Source organism: Physella acuta, unplaced genomic scaffold (genome assembly GCF_028476545.2).
Source record: "Physella acuta isolate Inbredline_101_S28 unplaced genomic scaffold, ASM2847654v3 ptg000055l, whole genome shotgun sequence".
Lineage (NCBI taxonomy): Eukaryota > Metazoa > Mollusca > Gastropoda > Physidae > Physella > Physella acuta.
In genome coordinates this window covers 67,015-86,064 of record NW_026731575.1, presented here as the reverse complement: position 1 = coordinate 86,064, position 19,050 = coordinate 67,015, and the positions used below count along the sequence as shown (strand labels likewise).

Here is a 19,050-nt window from a genome sequence, read left to right as displayed (position 1 = left end):
ACTGGATTGTTACAATTTGAGTGATTTCCGGTGATCGGAAGTAGTACTTTAGGCCAGTTTAGATTTCTAAATTAATTAACTAACTTCTAAGCCAATTAATTTTTCTTGATTCCTCTGTTTATCATTCATGTGCAGCAACTCGCGAGCGCTCGAAAAATTTTACCGGCCCGATTTCTTTCAATTTTTTTACGTAGGTCAGGACTCGATGACAATTCACTGCGGTATAAAATTTTAATGTGACTTCATTCGATATTTAATTCATTATTTTAAAATTAATAATCGTTTATTTTATAAGTGTTTTTTTTTATAAAGCACTAATTTTCCACTGTAGTATACGCACATTGATTGCGTTCATTTGGTACGAAATTCTTTTCTCTACGCGATTCTATTCTATTAAAAAAAAAATTTAATTATATAGCAGAAAGTTAAATGGAGATCGCTCCCGTTTGATTATTTGCTCTTTTATAGAAAAATGTGCTCTGGTCAATGTAGTTACTTCCTGACGCACACTGTAGCAGTTTGGCACAAGGCATGGGGCAAAATGTCACATAGTTACCACAGCGCTATCAAGGCACCAAACTGAAATCAATAAGTAGGGATGCCCCTTGGTTTATAACAAAAAAGCAAATGTCAACTTTTCCTTGCTAAAATAACAAATGTCAACTATTCCTTGCAACTTTTCCTTGCAAAAGCAGCAAATGGCAATTTTTCCTTGCATCTTTTCCTTGCCAAATCAACAAATAACAACTTTTCCTTGCAAAAGCAACAAACGTTAACTTTTCCTTGCCAAAGCAGCAAATGTCAACTATTCCTTGCCAAAGTAGCAAATGTCAACTTTTCCTTGCCAAAGTAGCAAATGCTTGCTGAAGCAGCAAATGTCAACTTTTCCTTGCATCTTTTCCTTGCCAAATCAACAAATGACAACTTTTCCTTGCAAAAGCAACAAATGTTAACTATTCCTTGCCAAAGCAGCAAATGTCAACTATTCCTTGCCAAAGCAGCAAATGTCAACTATTCCTTGCCAAAGTAGCAAATGCTTGCTGAAGCTGCAAATGTCAACTTTTCCTTTCTAAATTCCAGGGAGTAGTGTTGCCAACAGTAGCGTCACAGGGTGGGGTGTGAGAACTACCCGGGAGACACCAAAACTGAAACGAATATCTAATTTTATGGACAAAATAAAACCGTGTGCGCTTAGATTAGTTACTAGTTATGGTTCAATACATCTTGGCAGCGTCCTTTAATTTACAGCAGGGGTCTCCAAACTTTTCAGTCCGAGGGCCGCATTAAATATTAAATTTCAGTTCGGGGTCCAGTATCTTCCAGAAATGTCTTTGATTTTTCTAGGCAAAAATCCTCAGCCATCACTAACAAACATTTTTTCCGTGGACAAAAAATTCTCCGCGGGCCGGATGAGGGGACATCGCGGGCCGCATCCGGCCCGCGGGTCGTAGTTTGGAGACCTCTGATTTACAGCATTGGGTAACACCCGACCTGGTGACGCCACTGAGTACAAATAAAATTACTCAAATCTGAAGAAAAAAAAACAATATCGAGCCAACAAATTATGGCTATCTGTGAGTAGAAAGATTAAAAAGTAAAAAAGTTCCTCTTCCAAACCTGACGGTCTATGGGGCAAGTGAAGTAGAGTTCGCCTGTTACTGTGACCTCGGCATAAGGAAGGGCGAGTAGAAAGACTACTAATTCAATAAAAGTCTTTCATATATTTTTTTCTAAATAATAAAATTAAAAAAAAAAACAATTGATATTGCAAAAAGATTGATTGCGGCTAGAAGTCACCCTGCGAGTCAACTTGACCCAAAACATTTTTTTACATATTTTCCTGCATTAAAAAAAAGAGGGTTGCTGGCGTGTAGCCAATAGGTTGGACTATAAACAGGATTAAAGTAGAATAAATATATCAATAAAATATGTTTACTAAAAAAAATTATACATAAAAATGAATTTTGAAAGTATGAATTTCAACTTGTACCTGCTTGAACTTCGGTGACGTATGAGCATGTACATTTTACCATTCCCAACATCTTAATAATAATTTCAACCTTTAATTCAACGACAAAGATACGGCCGCAAGCAGGGGCGTAGCGAGGGGGGGCGGGGGGGTGCGGACCGCACCGGGTGACACCATTAGAGGGGTGACACCAAGGCAAAAAATAGCAAAATATATTGAGAAAAATGATAATTCCACTTAATTAAGTGATTAATTCGAGTGTTAAATAGTCTTTTAAGAGGTGCAAATCAAAGTTTCAGAGGGGGGGGGGTTGCAAATCGAAAGCTTGAAAGTTTGTCCCCGGGAAGGGTCGCTACGCCTCTGGGGGTGACACCATTAAGTGTCGCACCGGGTGACACCCGACCTCGCTACGCCGCTGGCCGCAAGGCTCTTGTGTCAAATCGACCCTGTGATTTTTCGCCCTACCTTACCCTGTACCTATTCTTATATGTATACGTATGCCCATACACAAACAAAACATATACACACATCACCACGTCTGGCTAGGCTTGCAGGATAGAAGATCGTTAAATAAACTGTAAATAAGATCAATCAAACAGGCAGTTACACCGAGTTTAATTTGCAATAAACTATTTTTTTTCACTATTGAATCCGGGTAGAGTGAAAGGATTGAACGGGGAGAAAGTTATTTAAAATGTCGTTGTATTCTATTTTTAAATACAATCGCGGTTGAAGAATGAGATAGATAGGCCTATGCTGGGGGGGAGAGGGGGGGCGGTTATGAGAGCGCAAGATTAAAAGCAAACAGAGAGAGTGAAAGAGAGAGAGAGAGAGAGAGAGAGAGAGAGAAAGAGAGAGAGAAAGAAAGAAAGAAGAAGTATGAAGATTCAATGGGATGGTTAGATTAAACTGGGTAGCTCGCTGATGCACGTCGACACTATGAGTAAATCAGGTGTTCGCTGGTCAGCTTGGGCGAACCGTGGGGACGGTGCTTATTTCAGGGGTTTTTTTTTTTCTCTCGGGATCCACTTGAAACTTTTGGGGCGGACTACATTTTAGAGGCCTACATTTTAGGCACAGTCCAACATTTTAGGCAGAGACAAACATTTTAGACACAGTCCAACATTTTAGGCAGAGACAAACATTTTAGGCACAGTCCAACATTTTAGGCAGAGACAAACATTTTAGGCACAGTCCAACATTTTAGGCAAAGACAAACATTTTAGACAGAGACAAACATTTTAGGCTTAGCCCAAATTTTAGGAACATAACAAAATTTGAATTAAAAAATAACATTATTGACAAACATTTCACTAGAGACCTACATACATTTTAGGCACACACAAAAAAAAAACATTCTAGGCCCAGGTCAGTCGTTGACAATGTTCGCGGCTTCCTCGCGTGATTAATGAGATAGTAGAACAGTTGAAGAATTCATTACAAAAGAGCGGGTGGACCATTAACTGGAGCGGCAACAGACGGGAGAGGGAAATATGGCTTCAGCTACCTTAGGACAGCAGTAGAGAGTGTGACCCTCCTCATTTACCCAACTCTGGTAACCGTCTCTTACAGAAACTCTAGCACCTACCTGTTTTTATTGCGTTTAACGTTGATATTGCCAAGTTTATGTATGTGATTTCTGCCACCATTCCACCTTCACTAACACCTCCACCCTGGCACCACCACACCACCTATACTACCGCCTCCAACACCACCACCATCATAACCTTATCTCCACTAACACCACCACCACAACTACCACCATCACCACCCCACCTCCAATGACGCCACCATCTCATCTCCACCACCATTGCCCCCACATCCACTAACACCTCCAACACCACCCCTATCACTAGCCCACCCTTCCTCTACCCCTACTTCTTTCCCTACCATACCTCCACTACCACCACCACTATCACCACTCCACCTCCACTAACACCTCCACCCCATCTCACCACCACCACCACCACTACCGCCAGCCCTCCCACCTCTATCCCCTCCCACCAACTCCACCACCATACCTCCACAATCACCTCCACCACCAAACTATTACATTAGTATACGTGATCGATTTCGATATCAAATTTAATAGGTCAAATTGACCTAAAGGGTCGAGTTGACCTCTTCAGATCGATAATTCGTTTGGATCACGTTCTCGGGGGAGGGGGGGGGGGGCGGGGGTTACATTTAACGCGTGACATATCCTAACTAGAAAAAAAAACTACCACTAACTGCTTCATCTTGATGGCTTAATCATACCTAAAACAAATTACCAAATGAACAAAAGACACACAATCTTAACAAAGTTAAAATGGATTTTTCGAGTTACTTAGTAATTGCACGTAAAGGAGAGGATTAGTTTCTTGATTTAAAATATATGATTACTGCTATGACAGACATGCTCTTTTTCTGGCAAAAAAAAATACTACAGTACGTAGATTCTAGAAGACAGTCGAAGCATGATGCTTTGCAGGTGAGTTGTGGATAGAATATCTGGTTTCAAGCGTCGGTTTTTGTTTAGTAGATTTTTTTTTTACTGCTGTTGCGTCTAACTCTCCTGACAATCAACGAACCTCCGAATGACTGAGTTATAGAGGTCAATTTTAAAAGAAATACCAGAATAAAATTCAATATTACAGCAGGCGAATCCTTGGGATAGCTATTGGAGAACACAGAGGTGAGGTACTATGGTTTACCTCACTACCATAGTCAAAGTGGATTACCTCACTGCCTTGGGGTATATGGTGACAGGTGAGCCCGACTGTCACAGGGTTTAGGGTTCACCTCACTGCCACAGGTTTAGGGTTCACCTCACTGCCACAGGTTTAGGGTTCACCTCACTGCCACAGGTTTAGGGTTCACCTCACTGCCACATGGTTCAGGGTACCTCACTGCCACAGGGTTTAGGGTTCACCTCACTGCCACAGGTTTAGGGTTCACCTCACTGCCACAGGTTTAGGGTTCACCTCACTGCCACAGGTTTAGGGTTCACCTCACTGCCACATGGTTCAGGGTACCTCACTGCCACAGGGTTTAGGGTTCACCTCACTGCCACAGGTTTAGGGTTCACCTCACTGCCACAGGTTTAGGGTTCACCTCACTGCCACAGGGTTTAGGGTTCACCTCACTGCCACAGGTTTAGGGTTCACCTCACTGCCACAGGTTTAGGGTTCACCTCACTGCCACAGGGTTTAGGGTTCACCTCACTGCCACAGGGTTTAGGGTTCACCTCACTGCCACAGGTTTAGGGTTCACCTCACTGCCACATGGTTCAGGGTACCTCACTGCCACAGGTTTAGGGTTTACCTCACTGACACAGGTTTAGGGTTCACCTCACTGCCACAGGGTTTAGGGTTCACCTCACTGACACAGGGTTTAGGGTTCACCTCACTGCCACAGGTTTAGGGTTCACCTCACTGCCACAGGGTTTAGGGTTCACCTCACTGCCACAGGGTTTAGGGTTCACCTCACTGCCACAGGTTTAGGGTTCACCTCACTGCCACATGGTTCAGGGTACCTCACTGCCACAGGTTTAGGGTTTACCTCACTGACACAGGTTTAGGGTTCACCTCACTGCCACAGGGTTTAGGGTTCACCTCACTGCCACAGGGTTTAGGGTTCACCTCACTGACACAGGGTTTAGGGTTCACCTCACTGCCACAGGTTCAGGGTTCACCTCACTGCAACATGGATTAGGGTTCACCTCACTGCCACATGGTTTAGGGTACCCCACTGCCACAGATTTAGGGTTTACCTCTCTGACACAGGTTTTTGGTTCACCTCACTGCTACAGTTTTTAGAGTTTAGCTCACTGCCACAGGGTTTATGGTTTAGGGTTTACTACGCTGTAGGAAGGCATATGCAGCATCTTTTTCTGGACATTAGCAACCTATTTTGTCTGGACATTTTTGCAGCATATTTAAATCACAAAAGTTTAAAACATAACCATATAGAACTATTTTCTCGACGTTCTTTGCCATAAACACAACTTAAAGTGATTGAAAAACGTCTAGTTTGACATTAGACAATAACGCATTAACGGTTGGTTAATACGGATTAGGTCTGGTAGATAAATTATGACCTATTGACTACGTCTACATAAAGGGTCATCTATTTATGACCAAACGAAGAGGGGAAGTGGGTTTAGGAAAAATCGACTTCTGTGGACCGATGGAGGGGTCTGATCCATGTCGACGTCCGCCTATTAAAATTAACATCAAAACACCACAACAAATACAAGACTAACATGCTAAATTTAACGGCTGAGCTTGATGAAATAATGTTATCAAGATGAAGTCGAACCTCGGTACTAAGAGAGCGGTGAAAAGGATAGAAGGTCTTAAAAACTAGACGTGGTCTTTAATTAGTTTCACGCTTATAAGCAATGGCGTAGCGAGGGGGGGGGCGGGGTGGCGGACCGCACCGGGTGGCACAATTTAGGGGGTTGACACCAAGGCAAAAAATAGCAAAATATATAGAGAAAAATATAATTCCACTTAATTAAATTAAGTGATTAATTCGAGTGTTAAATATTCTTTTAAGAGCAAATTTGACAAATCCGGACAAGGGTGGAGGGGGGTGGGGTGCAAATCGAAAGTTTGAGGGGGGGGGTGCAAATCGAAAATTGAAAGTTTGTCCCCGGGCGCCGGGAAGGGTCGCTACGCCTCTGGGGGGGGGGGGGGTGACACCATTAAGTGCCGCACCGGGTGACATCCGACCTCGCTACGCCACTGCTTATATTAGTAATTTAGAATGATGAACATGACCACATAAAATGTCTTTGTTCCATGTATAAAAAACAGTAACCCGCAATCTCTTTTTGGTTTTTCATCATCTATTCCCTTTAATGACCAAGTCACATGGGGCCGCTACAGAAAGCTTTTTCCACTTGTGTCGTTCTCTGGTCATTTTCTTGGTTCATGTTGTTTTTTTTTATTTATACTTGGAAAAACAATTAAAATAAAATCCCGGTATTCAGAGACGACGACTCCGCCCCCCCCCCCCCACCATGAAAGTCTACCGCCCCTTTCTCTTCCCCCCCCCCCCCCCTTCCCCCGAACTTAATGGAATTTATATAGAAAATATATAGCCTACTTTTAACAAGGTTCATCCCCCCCCCACCGGAGAAAAAGTCTGGAAGAAGCACTGTCGGTATTTTAACAGGAGAAGTGGAGCGGCGTGGTCAGGCGAGAGAAAGCATGATTGGTAACTCCAAAACCTGGAGTTCGGATCCCCGGGCAGATAACTGTTCCCTCTAAGCTGTGCGGTTGCGCGGCCGCGCAGCAGTTTTGAACCTGCCGCGCAGTCCTTTTGTAAAATACATAGATCCTTGTATAAAACTTTTAGAACACCTCGCACACAAAATACAAGTGGCACACAAGCCTTTTCCCCTTAGAGTTTAGAGGGAATGTTGCAGATAAGATCCGTTAGCTGGGGACAGCAGCCATCTAGGAGAGGAAATCTATAAAACAGCTGCTGCTGTGTAGTTTGTTCTTAGGTGATCAACAGTGTTTCTTCCAGTGTTTTTCTCCGGTGTGGGAAGGGGGGGGGGGTATTTGAAATTTTCGGGGGGGGGGGGGGGTGCTAAAATATCCGGGGGGCGGACAGTGTTAAAAGTATATATTTTCTATTTAAATTCCATTTCGTTCGGGTGTGTGGGGGGGGGGGGGGCGGTAGACTTCTCCGAAGAGATGCCTGGAAGAAACTCTGGTGAACAAAGATTATGGAAGCAAATATAGAAAGAATTATAGGCTGAAGTTGGTGTCAACGGGCTGTATGCCGCGATAGATGTCGACACGTATGCTATTACTTAATTTTGTTGAAGGAAATCCCCTCCAATGTTACAAGACAAAAAAACATATTTCAAATGTGAATACATCAATATAGGCCCATAGGTCTACAATAGGACAAAATTATTTGCATCGCTTTGACCACAACTGCATCAGGAATAAGCCTACATGTTTTTGGATGAGTAGGCCCACATATGTCTAGATCTAGTGAGTTTTGAAACTTCTATTGTTTGTGAACGTTCACATCAGTAGGGAGAGTTTGTTGTCTGTGGACACGTATGGACGGGGGGGGGGGGGAGTCTAAATTTCATTTTTTTAAAGACGTCAATGGACCACTAACCTGGTTACATAATACACATACATAAACGTTGTGAGAGGCAGAGGCGTAGCGACCCTTCCCGGCGCCCGGGGAAAAACTTTCGATTTGCACCCCCCCCTCGAACTTTTCATTTGCACCCCCCCCTAAGGTCGGCGCCCGGGGACATATGTACCCCCCCCCCCCCCCGCCCCGCCCCACCCCACCCCCCCCCCCCTCGCTACGCCTCTGGTGAGAGGGGATCTGTTCCTGGAATTAGCAGTGTATTCAAACACCTCTGCACTTCTTTGTCTTTCCCCACCTCTTCATTCTTCCACCCAGCTTGATTCTAGGCGTCATTTAGAACCTTTTTCTTCATTGTTACATCCTTTTTTCCAGTAAAAGCGTCATTTAACTAATTTTATGTTTATTTTTATAATAATTAAAGGCCCTACATAACTCTTCAATCAAATCGTTTCACGTCCCATCTTGACAAGAACAACTTTAATGAATTATTATAATGTGGATTAAAAAAGCGAATTTTTCTCCCCAAATCTTTATTTCCTGTAATAGAAACGTTTCCGCATCCACTGTTTATTTATGTCTTCTATTTCTATTGTGATTGTCTAAGTGTCTAGAAACTCTAGATCTAGATATTCTAGCTTTAAATTAAGCCTGTTTAGATTTATTGCAATTACGTTATTTCCCTGTGATTAAAGGACGAAATTATAGGCGTCTGATCAAAATATAGGTTAGTATCCCCTTGAAAAGGATTAGCCCCTTTCCTTTTGACTAGGCTGTTTGATGAGAATTACAGAATGATTTTTTTATTAAAAATGTATCAATAATAGCTAGAACACTAGTAAACTAAGCTAATTTAGCATATTTTAACTTTCTGTGCAAAGTCATTATTACTGAAAAAAATTCCAAAGTCAGGTCAGCCTGTGGCACCCTCCACTGAACGTGACAGAAGGAAAAAAAAACTTCACCCGTGACCTTCATTAAAACAGAATTTGCTTTTGTTTTATTTTTATTTTTGGTAAACATGTGCTTAATCTTACCCAATAAGTGATAAAAATTTGAAAATTAATTTTAATTACTGTTGTAAAGTGAGATAAACAGCTTAATAAACACATGCTTTCTTGAGGGGGTGTGGCCCGGGTGTGGCACATCGCAATTATAACTTTATATTTCTGTGTTTTATGACTATATTTGTTCACAATTAGCATGCTATGTTTTTTAAATTGATAAAAGGTAAGTATACCAAGTTACAAAATCCGCAATGTAACTAATAATTCATACTTTCAATTTAAAAAATAATAAAAACGATCATCAACGAAGAAAGCGTAAACATTCTATTTTTAGGTATGACATAAAAAACAGTCATAAATCTAGCCAAATGATTGGATTCTTGCGCGGCACACATTTTCCCGCGCCTCGTTTTCACCAAACAAGAATATAATAAAATGGCATTATTGAGGGGTGATCACTTACACCCTCAAATGTATTGTTTTCACCCTAATTTCATTAAACAATTCAATTTTTATTTGATAGTAAAGATGTTATAAAAATTGTAAAAAATAAAAAAGTTATTGTCGAGCGCACCTGCTTTAGTTAATTCGACTTGAAACGCAAGCTAAATAAGCGTGACTTTCTCTCGACGGCCTCGTTAAATACAAACAAAGAAATTAGGCCAAAAGTAGATCCGACAATTCTTAAACAACAGACTTAAATAGAAACGGATAGTTCCGATGTCTAAAATTAACGATGGCTTCGTAATCATTAGTTTTATCCCTCTACCCATTAGTGAAAGCGAAACTGGTCGCCATTTTTGGTAAGCGCATGAGCCGTGAGATGGCTTCAAAACAACAAACCCGGAAGCTGTGAATTCGAACGGCCTACCTTTTGACTCACTCCTCAGTAAACTCAGTTTGACTTGTTCATTTTTTACATACTAATACTTTACTTTAGTAAAAATTAGATCTAGTATTTTTATTTTTTAGGCCACTATAATTCACTATATTTTTACTAGAATCTAGACTAGATTTAGAACTGGGTGTTGGCGAATTGCGAAATGGCGAGGGGGTAAACTGCGAGAAGGGTGCGAAAACCGTCGGTAATGTGACATTTTGCCTCACATTTTACCACCACCTGATAGTAGATACTAGATACTTACGCAGATTTTAAAAAGGAATAAGACAACATTCATGATGATCAGATAGATTATATCAGATATCGGTAAAATCTTAGTTTAGCGTCGTAAATTCGACCAAAACTAGTAATGTGGGAGAGAGTGAATTAATGAATATGTCATTAAATATGAGTATATTTTCGTATATTTTGATCAAGTATTATAGATAATTGAATAATAGATCACCTTTTATGGTTAAATCAATTTAAATATCCTGAAATTAATTTTTATCAACCCTGTTCGAGATAGTAAATTTGCTATTAAAAACAGCAGCCATCTTAAGAAAATGTTATTGAGAGTAGCTTCCCTTTCATTTCTATTCGTATGAAAATGTATTTAAATATGAAGTCTTGTTGTAAAGTCCGTATTACAAAGCATTTTTTTTAAAATGTGAATTTCCTAACAAACAACTTTATTAATTCTAGAAGCATCGTGAGATGCAACTTGTATCCATGTATTAAATCACGTTTTTTTTTACTAATGTTTATTTGATCTTACTATTACTATATAGTTTGAGTTTTTCCTTATTGTTTGAATGTTCACTATTTTCATTTCAGGTTTTTCTTTTCATCAATTAGTAATTCTATCGTAATTTATGACATTTTTTTTTACTTCTCTTAACCTTAATTAAACCCCGACCTCCGTCATATTTTTGTCATCAATGTCACAACAAGTCATAATGTAAAAAATTACGCTTCACTCTGCCTTATCTAAGATCTCTAACCATAATTTTGACAACATTAAATGTTTGTCATCATTTACATATACAGAGAGACAAAATGTATTATCCACCAGCATCCCTCGTAAAACATCATCTAAAACTATGAGCCAGTCCAACCCTTAAGTGCGTGTTGTCAATTATTATCCTTTGTTGTCAAATTGTCAATATCAAGTACCCAAGTGAGTGATATGGGGTTGTCCATAAATGATGTCACATATGATTTGCTACGGGAGTGAGTGAAGATTTGTGACGTGTCGGTCTCATGAAAGGAATGTGAACGGGGAAAAATACCTAGGGGATTGTTGGAGAACCTCTATAATGCTTTGTTCAATCAAAATAACAATAAAAAAGCATTAGTATACGTATACCTTGCTAAAATCGAATCATCACAAATGTTGCATGCCTGCTAGTTTAAGGCATTTGGCAAAACGACCGCAACACATTATCCCCGTCAAAAAGGCTTGCCACCAAATGCCTGCCGACGAATAAGCCGCGTCTAATGCGGGGCTTTAGGAATACGGCCATTAGCATGGGCCGCGTTAGAGCACCAGTAGGCTATCGCGCTTTGTAAGATGACGTAAATACTTAAATTCAATTTCGCTAAACTGCGCGAAAATTTAGTAATGTTCCATCGTTTGAGGAAATTTATTTTCTTGGACTTAAAAGTTAAATTGAAATATCATGTTGACTGTCTGGCTCTTAATTTCCGAATATCACTTTTAATGTATCAAGATTCAGAACTATAATTTACTGTAATATAAGTGTCATCTTATCGTTTATTGTGCTTTTTATAAAGCTTAGAGCAGCTTCAAAATCGGACGGCCATCCTGTTTTCACCAAGCTTCTATTGGAGCTTAATATGGGTAGTCTAGTTCTATACGGTGAGAGCTTAATACATTTTTCAAGGGCCGAAAGTCTCAAGACAGCAAGCTTGCAGAAATAATTACGTACGTTTAAATGGACGAGTGATAGATGTGTTAGGGGCTGTTTAATGAACACCAACTTATGTAATCAAATTAAACGTCGCAAAAGCGTCAAAAAGGCAGTACTTGTTTTTTTTTTTATATATAAAATTAGCCTAACGGTCGGCGGGTACCGGTACATGACGTCACGTGCGAGCGTTAACTCGGTGACGATGTGCTAAGTGGGGGAATGAAAAAGGTGGGGTTCAAGAAATGCGACTCGGCATGCTTTTTACATTTTTTGACCCTTCTTGATAGTTCTATCGTCCCCACTGAGAAAATGGATCACCAATGAATGACGCGTAATACTTCTACAGCTGGTCTTTCTCCCACAACCATCCCCTGTTTTCACGAAAAAAAAAAACCTGACCCATCTCCAAAATTACATCGCTGAGTTCTACTCAACCTCTCCCCACCACAAATCACAATTTCTATCTGAAACAATATGTTCATATGTTTGCTCTGTAATAATGCACACTGTCATTACTATCTTAAGAGCGACGTCACTTATGAGCGATCTAATATTGATTTGCTTACTGCAAATAAAGTGTTCAAAAGTTCGACCTCCCAACAATTGTTGTGGTCTTGGATGCACACTATTAAGTCTTAAAAGGTCTATTAGTCATTCATGTCAACTATATTTTAAAAAAAGAAAAATTACTATACAGGGGGTCACCCATAAGTGACGTCACGCTTTTTTGACGATTTTTACCTCTCCCTCCCCTCCATCACACGTCGTCACAAAAAGCCAGACCCCCCCCCTAAAATGACGTCACACCTCAGCCTACAACCACCCCCCCCCCTCAAAATTGCAGTTGAATTGTTTTTAAACAGCTATATTTTTCCAAAATCTTGTCTGAACTCTGTCAAAATCGAGTATTTTAATCAATTGTTATTACAATGTATTAAAACAGTTTTCTAAAAAGCAAAATAACGTCTAAAATTCGGTTTCTAACATTGCTTTTTTAAAATGCAAAAGTGTGACGTCGCACCATCTGACCCCCCCCCTCCCCTCATCACACAACATCATAAAATTACGGACCCCCCCCCTCCCCCCTACGAGTGTGACGTCATTTATGGACGACCCCCAGGCATATATTAAAACAATACAAAACAATCATATTAAACCACAAAATCAACACAAAAGACATGCGAATAGACAATTTATTGTTTTTGAAACATGGCCGCTGCTTGTATTTACTCACTGTTGTCTCGAACGGAATAGTTTAAAGTTTATTCCAGGATATTTATAACTGGTTTGGTCTTGGATTGTGATTTGTTATTCAATTATGTGTTATATTATGTAAAATATGACATAAATAAGGCCAAATGAAAGAAATATTCATTAGTTACCTTCATCGCACATTACTAGCTACGTTGGAATTTACTACGCTAAACTAAGATTTTACCCAGATATCTTATATCAGCTTCTTTAGTTTATAACTATAAAAAAAATATCCAAAAAACATGAAACAAATTTTGTTTTCGCAAATTGTGTCTCGCTATTTAGTTACCAGTGATTCTGCAGGTATGTCTCACATTTTCTTCTCTCAGTTTACCGCCTTGCTATTTCTTGTTTCACGTCTCGCAATTTCCCAACACCATCTAGGTCTTTTCTATAAATTTTAAGATTAGAATCTAGAATTCCAGATATCAGATAGAATCTAGATATTATTATTATTAGGCCCTACTAGATAAATGGCCCATTGAGGGAGAAATACAACAGGTGCTAGGTTGATAGTGTAGTCTTTTTCTCTAAACCAAAATCACTACCTCAACTTCAAAGTTAACCAGAAATGAAAAATATCATTGAAAACTTATTTTTATCCAGAATCAGCAATTAACCGGATTTAACCTTGATCTACACGTAGACAAAAGTTGCATTCGAGTTTCTTTCAGGCTACTTCTACCACATTCTATAATGAAATTTTATTTACAAAATATATTTTTACCAGTGTCCGCACCCATCTCGGGAAAGTTTAGTCCAAATACCCCCCCCCCCCCCCTTTCTCAAAAATTTCAAGTAATCCATACCCCCCCCCCTGGGGTAATAAAAAGTCTGAAAGAAACACTGGTCGCATGCATTTGTAAATCATACAGACTAAAGGGGTAGACCCTACTTCTATAATCTAGACCCATTTACCAATTTTCTACGTTTGGCCGCTTAACATCAATCACTAGGATAGTGTTTCTTTCAGATTTTTTTCTCCGCCAGGGTGAGAGGCACTTGGAAATCAAAACTTTACTAATCTAATGTAAGCTATACATTTCTTATCATGAGAAGTTCAGAAATTAGGCTCAATTCAAGTAATGAATGGGCATAGTTGTGAATCAAGAACATTTGAAAAATAATCAAAGGTGTTTAATTCTTGGTTCGGCCTATAAGATCTCATCTTGGCCTAGAGACACCGATAATTAGTGATAACTAAAATTTCTACTGCTCTTCTAATGTATATGATTTAAATTAAACATGTTATCTTTTGTCCTCACTAAAGATTTTGGATCCAGTTTACTGTATAATAGTTACATTTAAAGTAACTTATCTGTCTAAATAAGTATTGTTTTGTCTTCACTGTAGAGTTACACCTTGTCATAAGCACACAGCCCAGTGTCTGGAAATTTGAAGTAAAGCATGGTACAATGAATCAGTATGTCAAGTATACTACTATGCCTATTCATAAGTGGCTCGAGCCTTTCAGTTTTTTATTTATTTATTTTTTGGTGGGTCTGGATATATATAAGTATATTTGGGGGGGGGGGGGGGGGGGGGGGTAGGAAGCTTCCCAAAATCTGCCCATAGCTATACAAATATACATCAAGAAATATGAAAAACATTTGAAAAAAAATATCATAAAATTGCAAATGTGAAAAGAATTTGTCTACTTTTGTTTGAATGGCATATATTTCGGAAAAATGTAAATAATTACCAAAACTTGGGGTGGGGGGTAGCCAGCCCCTAGATTCAAACATAGCTTACTGCTAATTATTATTATTGTTATTTTGCAGGCCTATCAGTTGTGCCTGTTTTTATTTTATCACCAATGATTCAGCAAGTAAAATTAGGTCCATAAGACTAACCTGTTATATTTGTTTAAAGTTTAGTTTTTTTTAGCCTAAACTTTTAAAACTTTTATAAATATATATATAAAACTTTTATATATATAATAATATATATATATATATATATATATATATATATATATATATATATATATATATATATATATATATATATATATATATATATATATATATACATAAAATTATTTTTGTTTATAGCATCACACTACCAAGAGTTTAGTGGCAGTGCTGGCAAGACTATGTAACAATTACCTTGGTTCTTAATTTTATCTCATGCACGTATGTTACTCGACAGATTTAGGATGCCCACCCTTGATCCAGAAGAGTTGGAGAACTCAGTTCGAATCCGAGTTGGCTACGATGGGCATGTATTTTTTTTTAACCTTCACGCTGTGACAACAAATCTTCGTCAAAAATTTCCTACCTGTTTTTCCATTGTTTGTAACATTGTGAAAACATAATCTTTAAACTGAAACCAATTGATAAGAAATAAACATTTGAATGAGATGCTGAAATGTAATATTTTTTTTAGAAAAGCTCTTTGAAACTGCATTATGCCACACTTGAATTTAAGGCACTGGCAGTATAAGTAAAATTGATTGTGATTCTCTGATGTCAATTAGTACTGTATATATAATAAAAGTAGCTACTTTAAATAAATTAATTTTTCTAAAGCCTTGTTTATCCAGTTCTGGTAAATAAAATAATCTGTTAATTGATACTTTTTCTTTGTACATCCAGTATGATATTTTAATTTGATAATATTTATGTTAGCGGGAATGTTTTGATAGTATTTTTTTCTTAATAGAATTTATAGTTTTTAAGTAAACAGGATTCATTTTCTATACATATATATATATATATATATCCTGTGTGATAATTTGATTTTAATTTTATATATTTAAACAGGAATATTTTGATAACCAACATAAAGAATGATGTGAAGTATTCCGATTTCTGTGCTGAGATAAAAGATATTTGCAAGTTTGTTGAAAATCAGCCATTCACTGTTAAATGGCTTGATGAAGAAGGTAATGGATCATAGTTATTTTAAAGAACAACTGATGTCATGTCGCAGATGTTTATCATCATCCCTTTACCCTTATTGGAGTATTTGTGGCACCTCAGTTGACTTTATAGTTCTAAGCCAACCATCTCAGTCCTTCATTAGATCTCTTTAAGATTCGGGCATATCCTGCAAATATTTTTTTATTTATTCCATCATCGGATAGTATGGCGCCAAGATACTTGAATGAACTTCCTTCAATCTTTGGCCATTCAATGTCTGCTACTATGCCATTTAGGTTGATGGTCATGATCATTGTCTTGTCGGCATTGATTTCTATGCGTATAATGTTACTGTAATAAGAGTACAAATATCCTTTAAGAATTGAACCAATTATATAAATTATTCAACTTACAAATATGCAATCAATATAAACCAACACTTAAATTGGTTTTATTTTATTTTTTTCTTAGGTGACCCTTGCACAATATCATCACAAATTGAGTTAAATGAAGCGATTAGGCTGTATGAAGTAAACAAAGATTCAGAACTAAATATTCATGGTAATTATGTTCTTACTGCAACTTAATATACTTTTTTAAAAAATTTGATAAATCAGTGTATATTAATTTATTTAAAAAGTTTTTTTTAATTAATAGCTATTAAAGAGGAATATCTTTAGCATTTTGTCAACGCTATGTAAAGCTAACATTTAATGAAAAATATTTTCTTTTATTTATATTTTTGTTTGTGGTTTCTTTCGCCAGTCTTTCCCAACGTTCCAGTGCGTCCTGGTCTACCATGCGTCGGAGAAGACAGTGAGTCTAATTTTATATAAATACACGATTGGTAACACATTGATGAAATCCTCTTAAAATATTATGTCAGCTTTTCTTCTCAGTCAGCTAGTTCTGTATAAAATATGAATTTTTTAAAAGCCTACATCTGGTTGTTTGTTGGAAAAATAATCCATTACATTAAAACAAGCTCTCAATTTTATTTCAAAATATATATTTTTAGTTTCTTAACACATTTTAGATTTTACTTTTAATTTCTAATGGCAGTTAATATCTAAACTAAACAAAAATCACTTGCAAGGTACACATACATAACACAAATTATTGGTTGTAAGTTTTGTCTAAATAGGGCATGGGAACATGGGGAGATTAAATTTCAATTTTAGTGTGGACCCTGTAAATGGATGACCACTTACTTGTCTGTTTTAGGAAATATGTACAGAAGAGGTGCAAGAAGGTGGCGAAAACTCTACAGAGTCAATGGACATTTGTTTCAAGCTAAAAGGTTCTCTAGGGTGAGTTTGTTTGATTTATTTAATCACTCGAAAGCATTGTTTTGCAATTGTCTGAATGCCATTTAAATATATGAGTTAGATCCTATATAGAGGTTTATATAATTATATAAACTTTAGAGTGATTTCCAATATCTGGAAATTTTACTTTTTTTTACAAGCTTTATTTAACTCACTTCCTCGTCAGTCTGTCTAGATCGAAACGCCCGAGCGAAATTGCAGGCACTTCTAACTGATATATATGGTTCGTAATTGGTACGTGGGTCAAGACATGAAGACAATGCATCATGAAATTCAATTTGACTTAATTGGTCGCCTAATTAATTTTTTATGAATTAATTAAAATTTGGACCGAATTAGTAGGCAGTTCTATCCACACGCGCCATCACAGCCCTCTTGGGCTTGGAGCGAGGGGGGGGGGGCTCTACGACAAAAGCGCGTCATCACGTTCAATAGGCGCGCAATGTTTTTTAGTCGGGTCAGCAGTCTAGTTCTTTACCACTAGACTACGCCATCCCATAATACTTTATGTAATAAAAAGCTTGTAAAAAAAATTCTGTAAATATATAATAATGATCAACTATTTAAATAATTAACAGCTAGACTACGCCATCCCATAATACTTAATGTAATAAAAAGCAACAAAAAAATATGGTAAATATACAATAATGATCTACTATTTAAATAGCTGCGCAATGGTTTTTAGACATGTAACTCTAATGTAAATAAAAGCATGTAAAGTACTAAAAAAATTTCATAAAAAACGTTTTAATAACGAGCTTTTATTAGTCATGTCTATTGTAAAAACATGTAAAGTACTAAAAACAAGTTAATAAAAAGTCTAGTGACAATTTAAGCGCAATTTCCTTATGTTATCCATAACAATTTTAAATTGAGATAAATCATATATTCAGCAAATAAATAATGCAACACAAGTAGTTTCAATAATTCAAAACAAAATAGAAAAAATCCTTTCGAACCTCCGCTCATTCGCTATGGTAAAATCCTTTCGAACCTCAGCGCTTTGCGCTAAATCATCCTAGGCCTACACGATGCTCAGTTTAAAAAATCTTATTTAATTTTTTGTGGCCGAGCGAAGGGATGTTTTTGAAAACTTTCTTCGGCAATATTGTTCTAAATTATGGCAGGAATCGATTGGTAAATGTTTCAAGTCGCTAAGTGGTCTGGTTGCTGAGATATGGGCCAAAAACTGCATTTTTTTCGAGGTTTTTTGGCTTTTCCGGGAAATCCAGGAGGGAATTCCTGGAATTTTTTTGGCCTATGTTCATCCTTGGAACTTGCTTAACATATTTGCTTTTGGAACTAGTCCTCGATATTGCTTCGTTGAGGAGGAGATACGACTTAAAGCTGCGGACACACATCCATCCATCTATTCCCAGAAATGACGAGTTAATAAACGCAATTCTCCAGAATGGAAATTGCACTAAAAAATTTCATAAAAAATGTTTTAATAACAAGCTTTTATGTAATAATGCACTAAAAAGTAGAAAATAAATTAAAGACTACTATTTGAATTACAATAAAGAAAAGCGTGGGTCTCTTCCTAAATATTAGTAAATGTATCTAATAGATATTAAGGTGGCCCACGCTTTTCTTTATAGTAATTCAAATAGTAGTGTATAATTTATTTTCTACTTTTTAGTGCATTATTATATAAAAGCTTGTTATTATAACGTTTTTTATGAAAAAAAAATTCTGGACTCTCT

At 37.6% G+C, this 19,050-nt stretch overlaps 1 protein-coding gene across 11 annotated transcripts in view; it reads left to right on the top strand.

The window, feature by feature from the left end:
* The first annotated feature begins 4,382 nt into the window (after window positions 1–4,382).
* LOC131947115 (protein kinase C iota type) overlaps window positions 4,383–19,050 on the top strand; it is a 33,442-nt gene continuing 18,774 nt past the window's right edge. For 3 of the 11 annotated variants that reach the window (XM_059308273.1, XM_059308266.1, XM_059308250.1), the window contains exons 1-6: window positions 4,386–4,442; window positions 15,304–15,372; window positions 15,918–16,039; window positions 16,488–16,577; window positions 16,782–16,832; window positions 17,241–17,326. In XM_059308273.1, the coding sequence (XP_059164256.1) occupies window positions 4,429–4,442; window positions 15,304–15,372; window positions 15,918–16,039; window positions 16,488–16,577; window positions 16,782–16,832; window positions 17,241–17,326 (432 nt within the window). In that variant the 5' untranslated portion in view covers window positions 4,386–4,428. Of the gene's footprint in view, window positions 4,443–8,631; window positions 8,805–14,505; window positions 14,576–15,303; window positions 15,373–15,917; window positions 16,040–16,487; window positions 16,578–16,781; window positions 16,833–17,240; window positions 17,327–19,050 lie in introns of those variants that run through there. The other 8 variants (XM_059308300.1, XM_059308291.1, XM_059308244.1 and 5 more) reach the window with 7 other exon arrangements.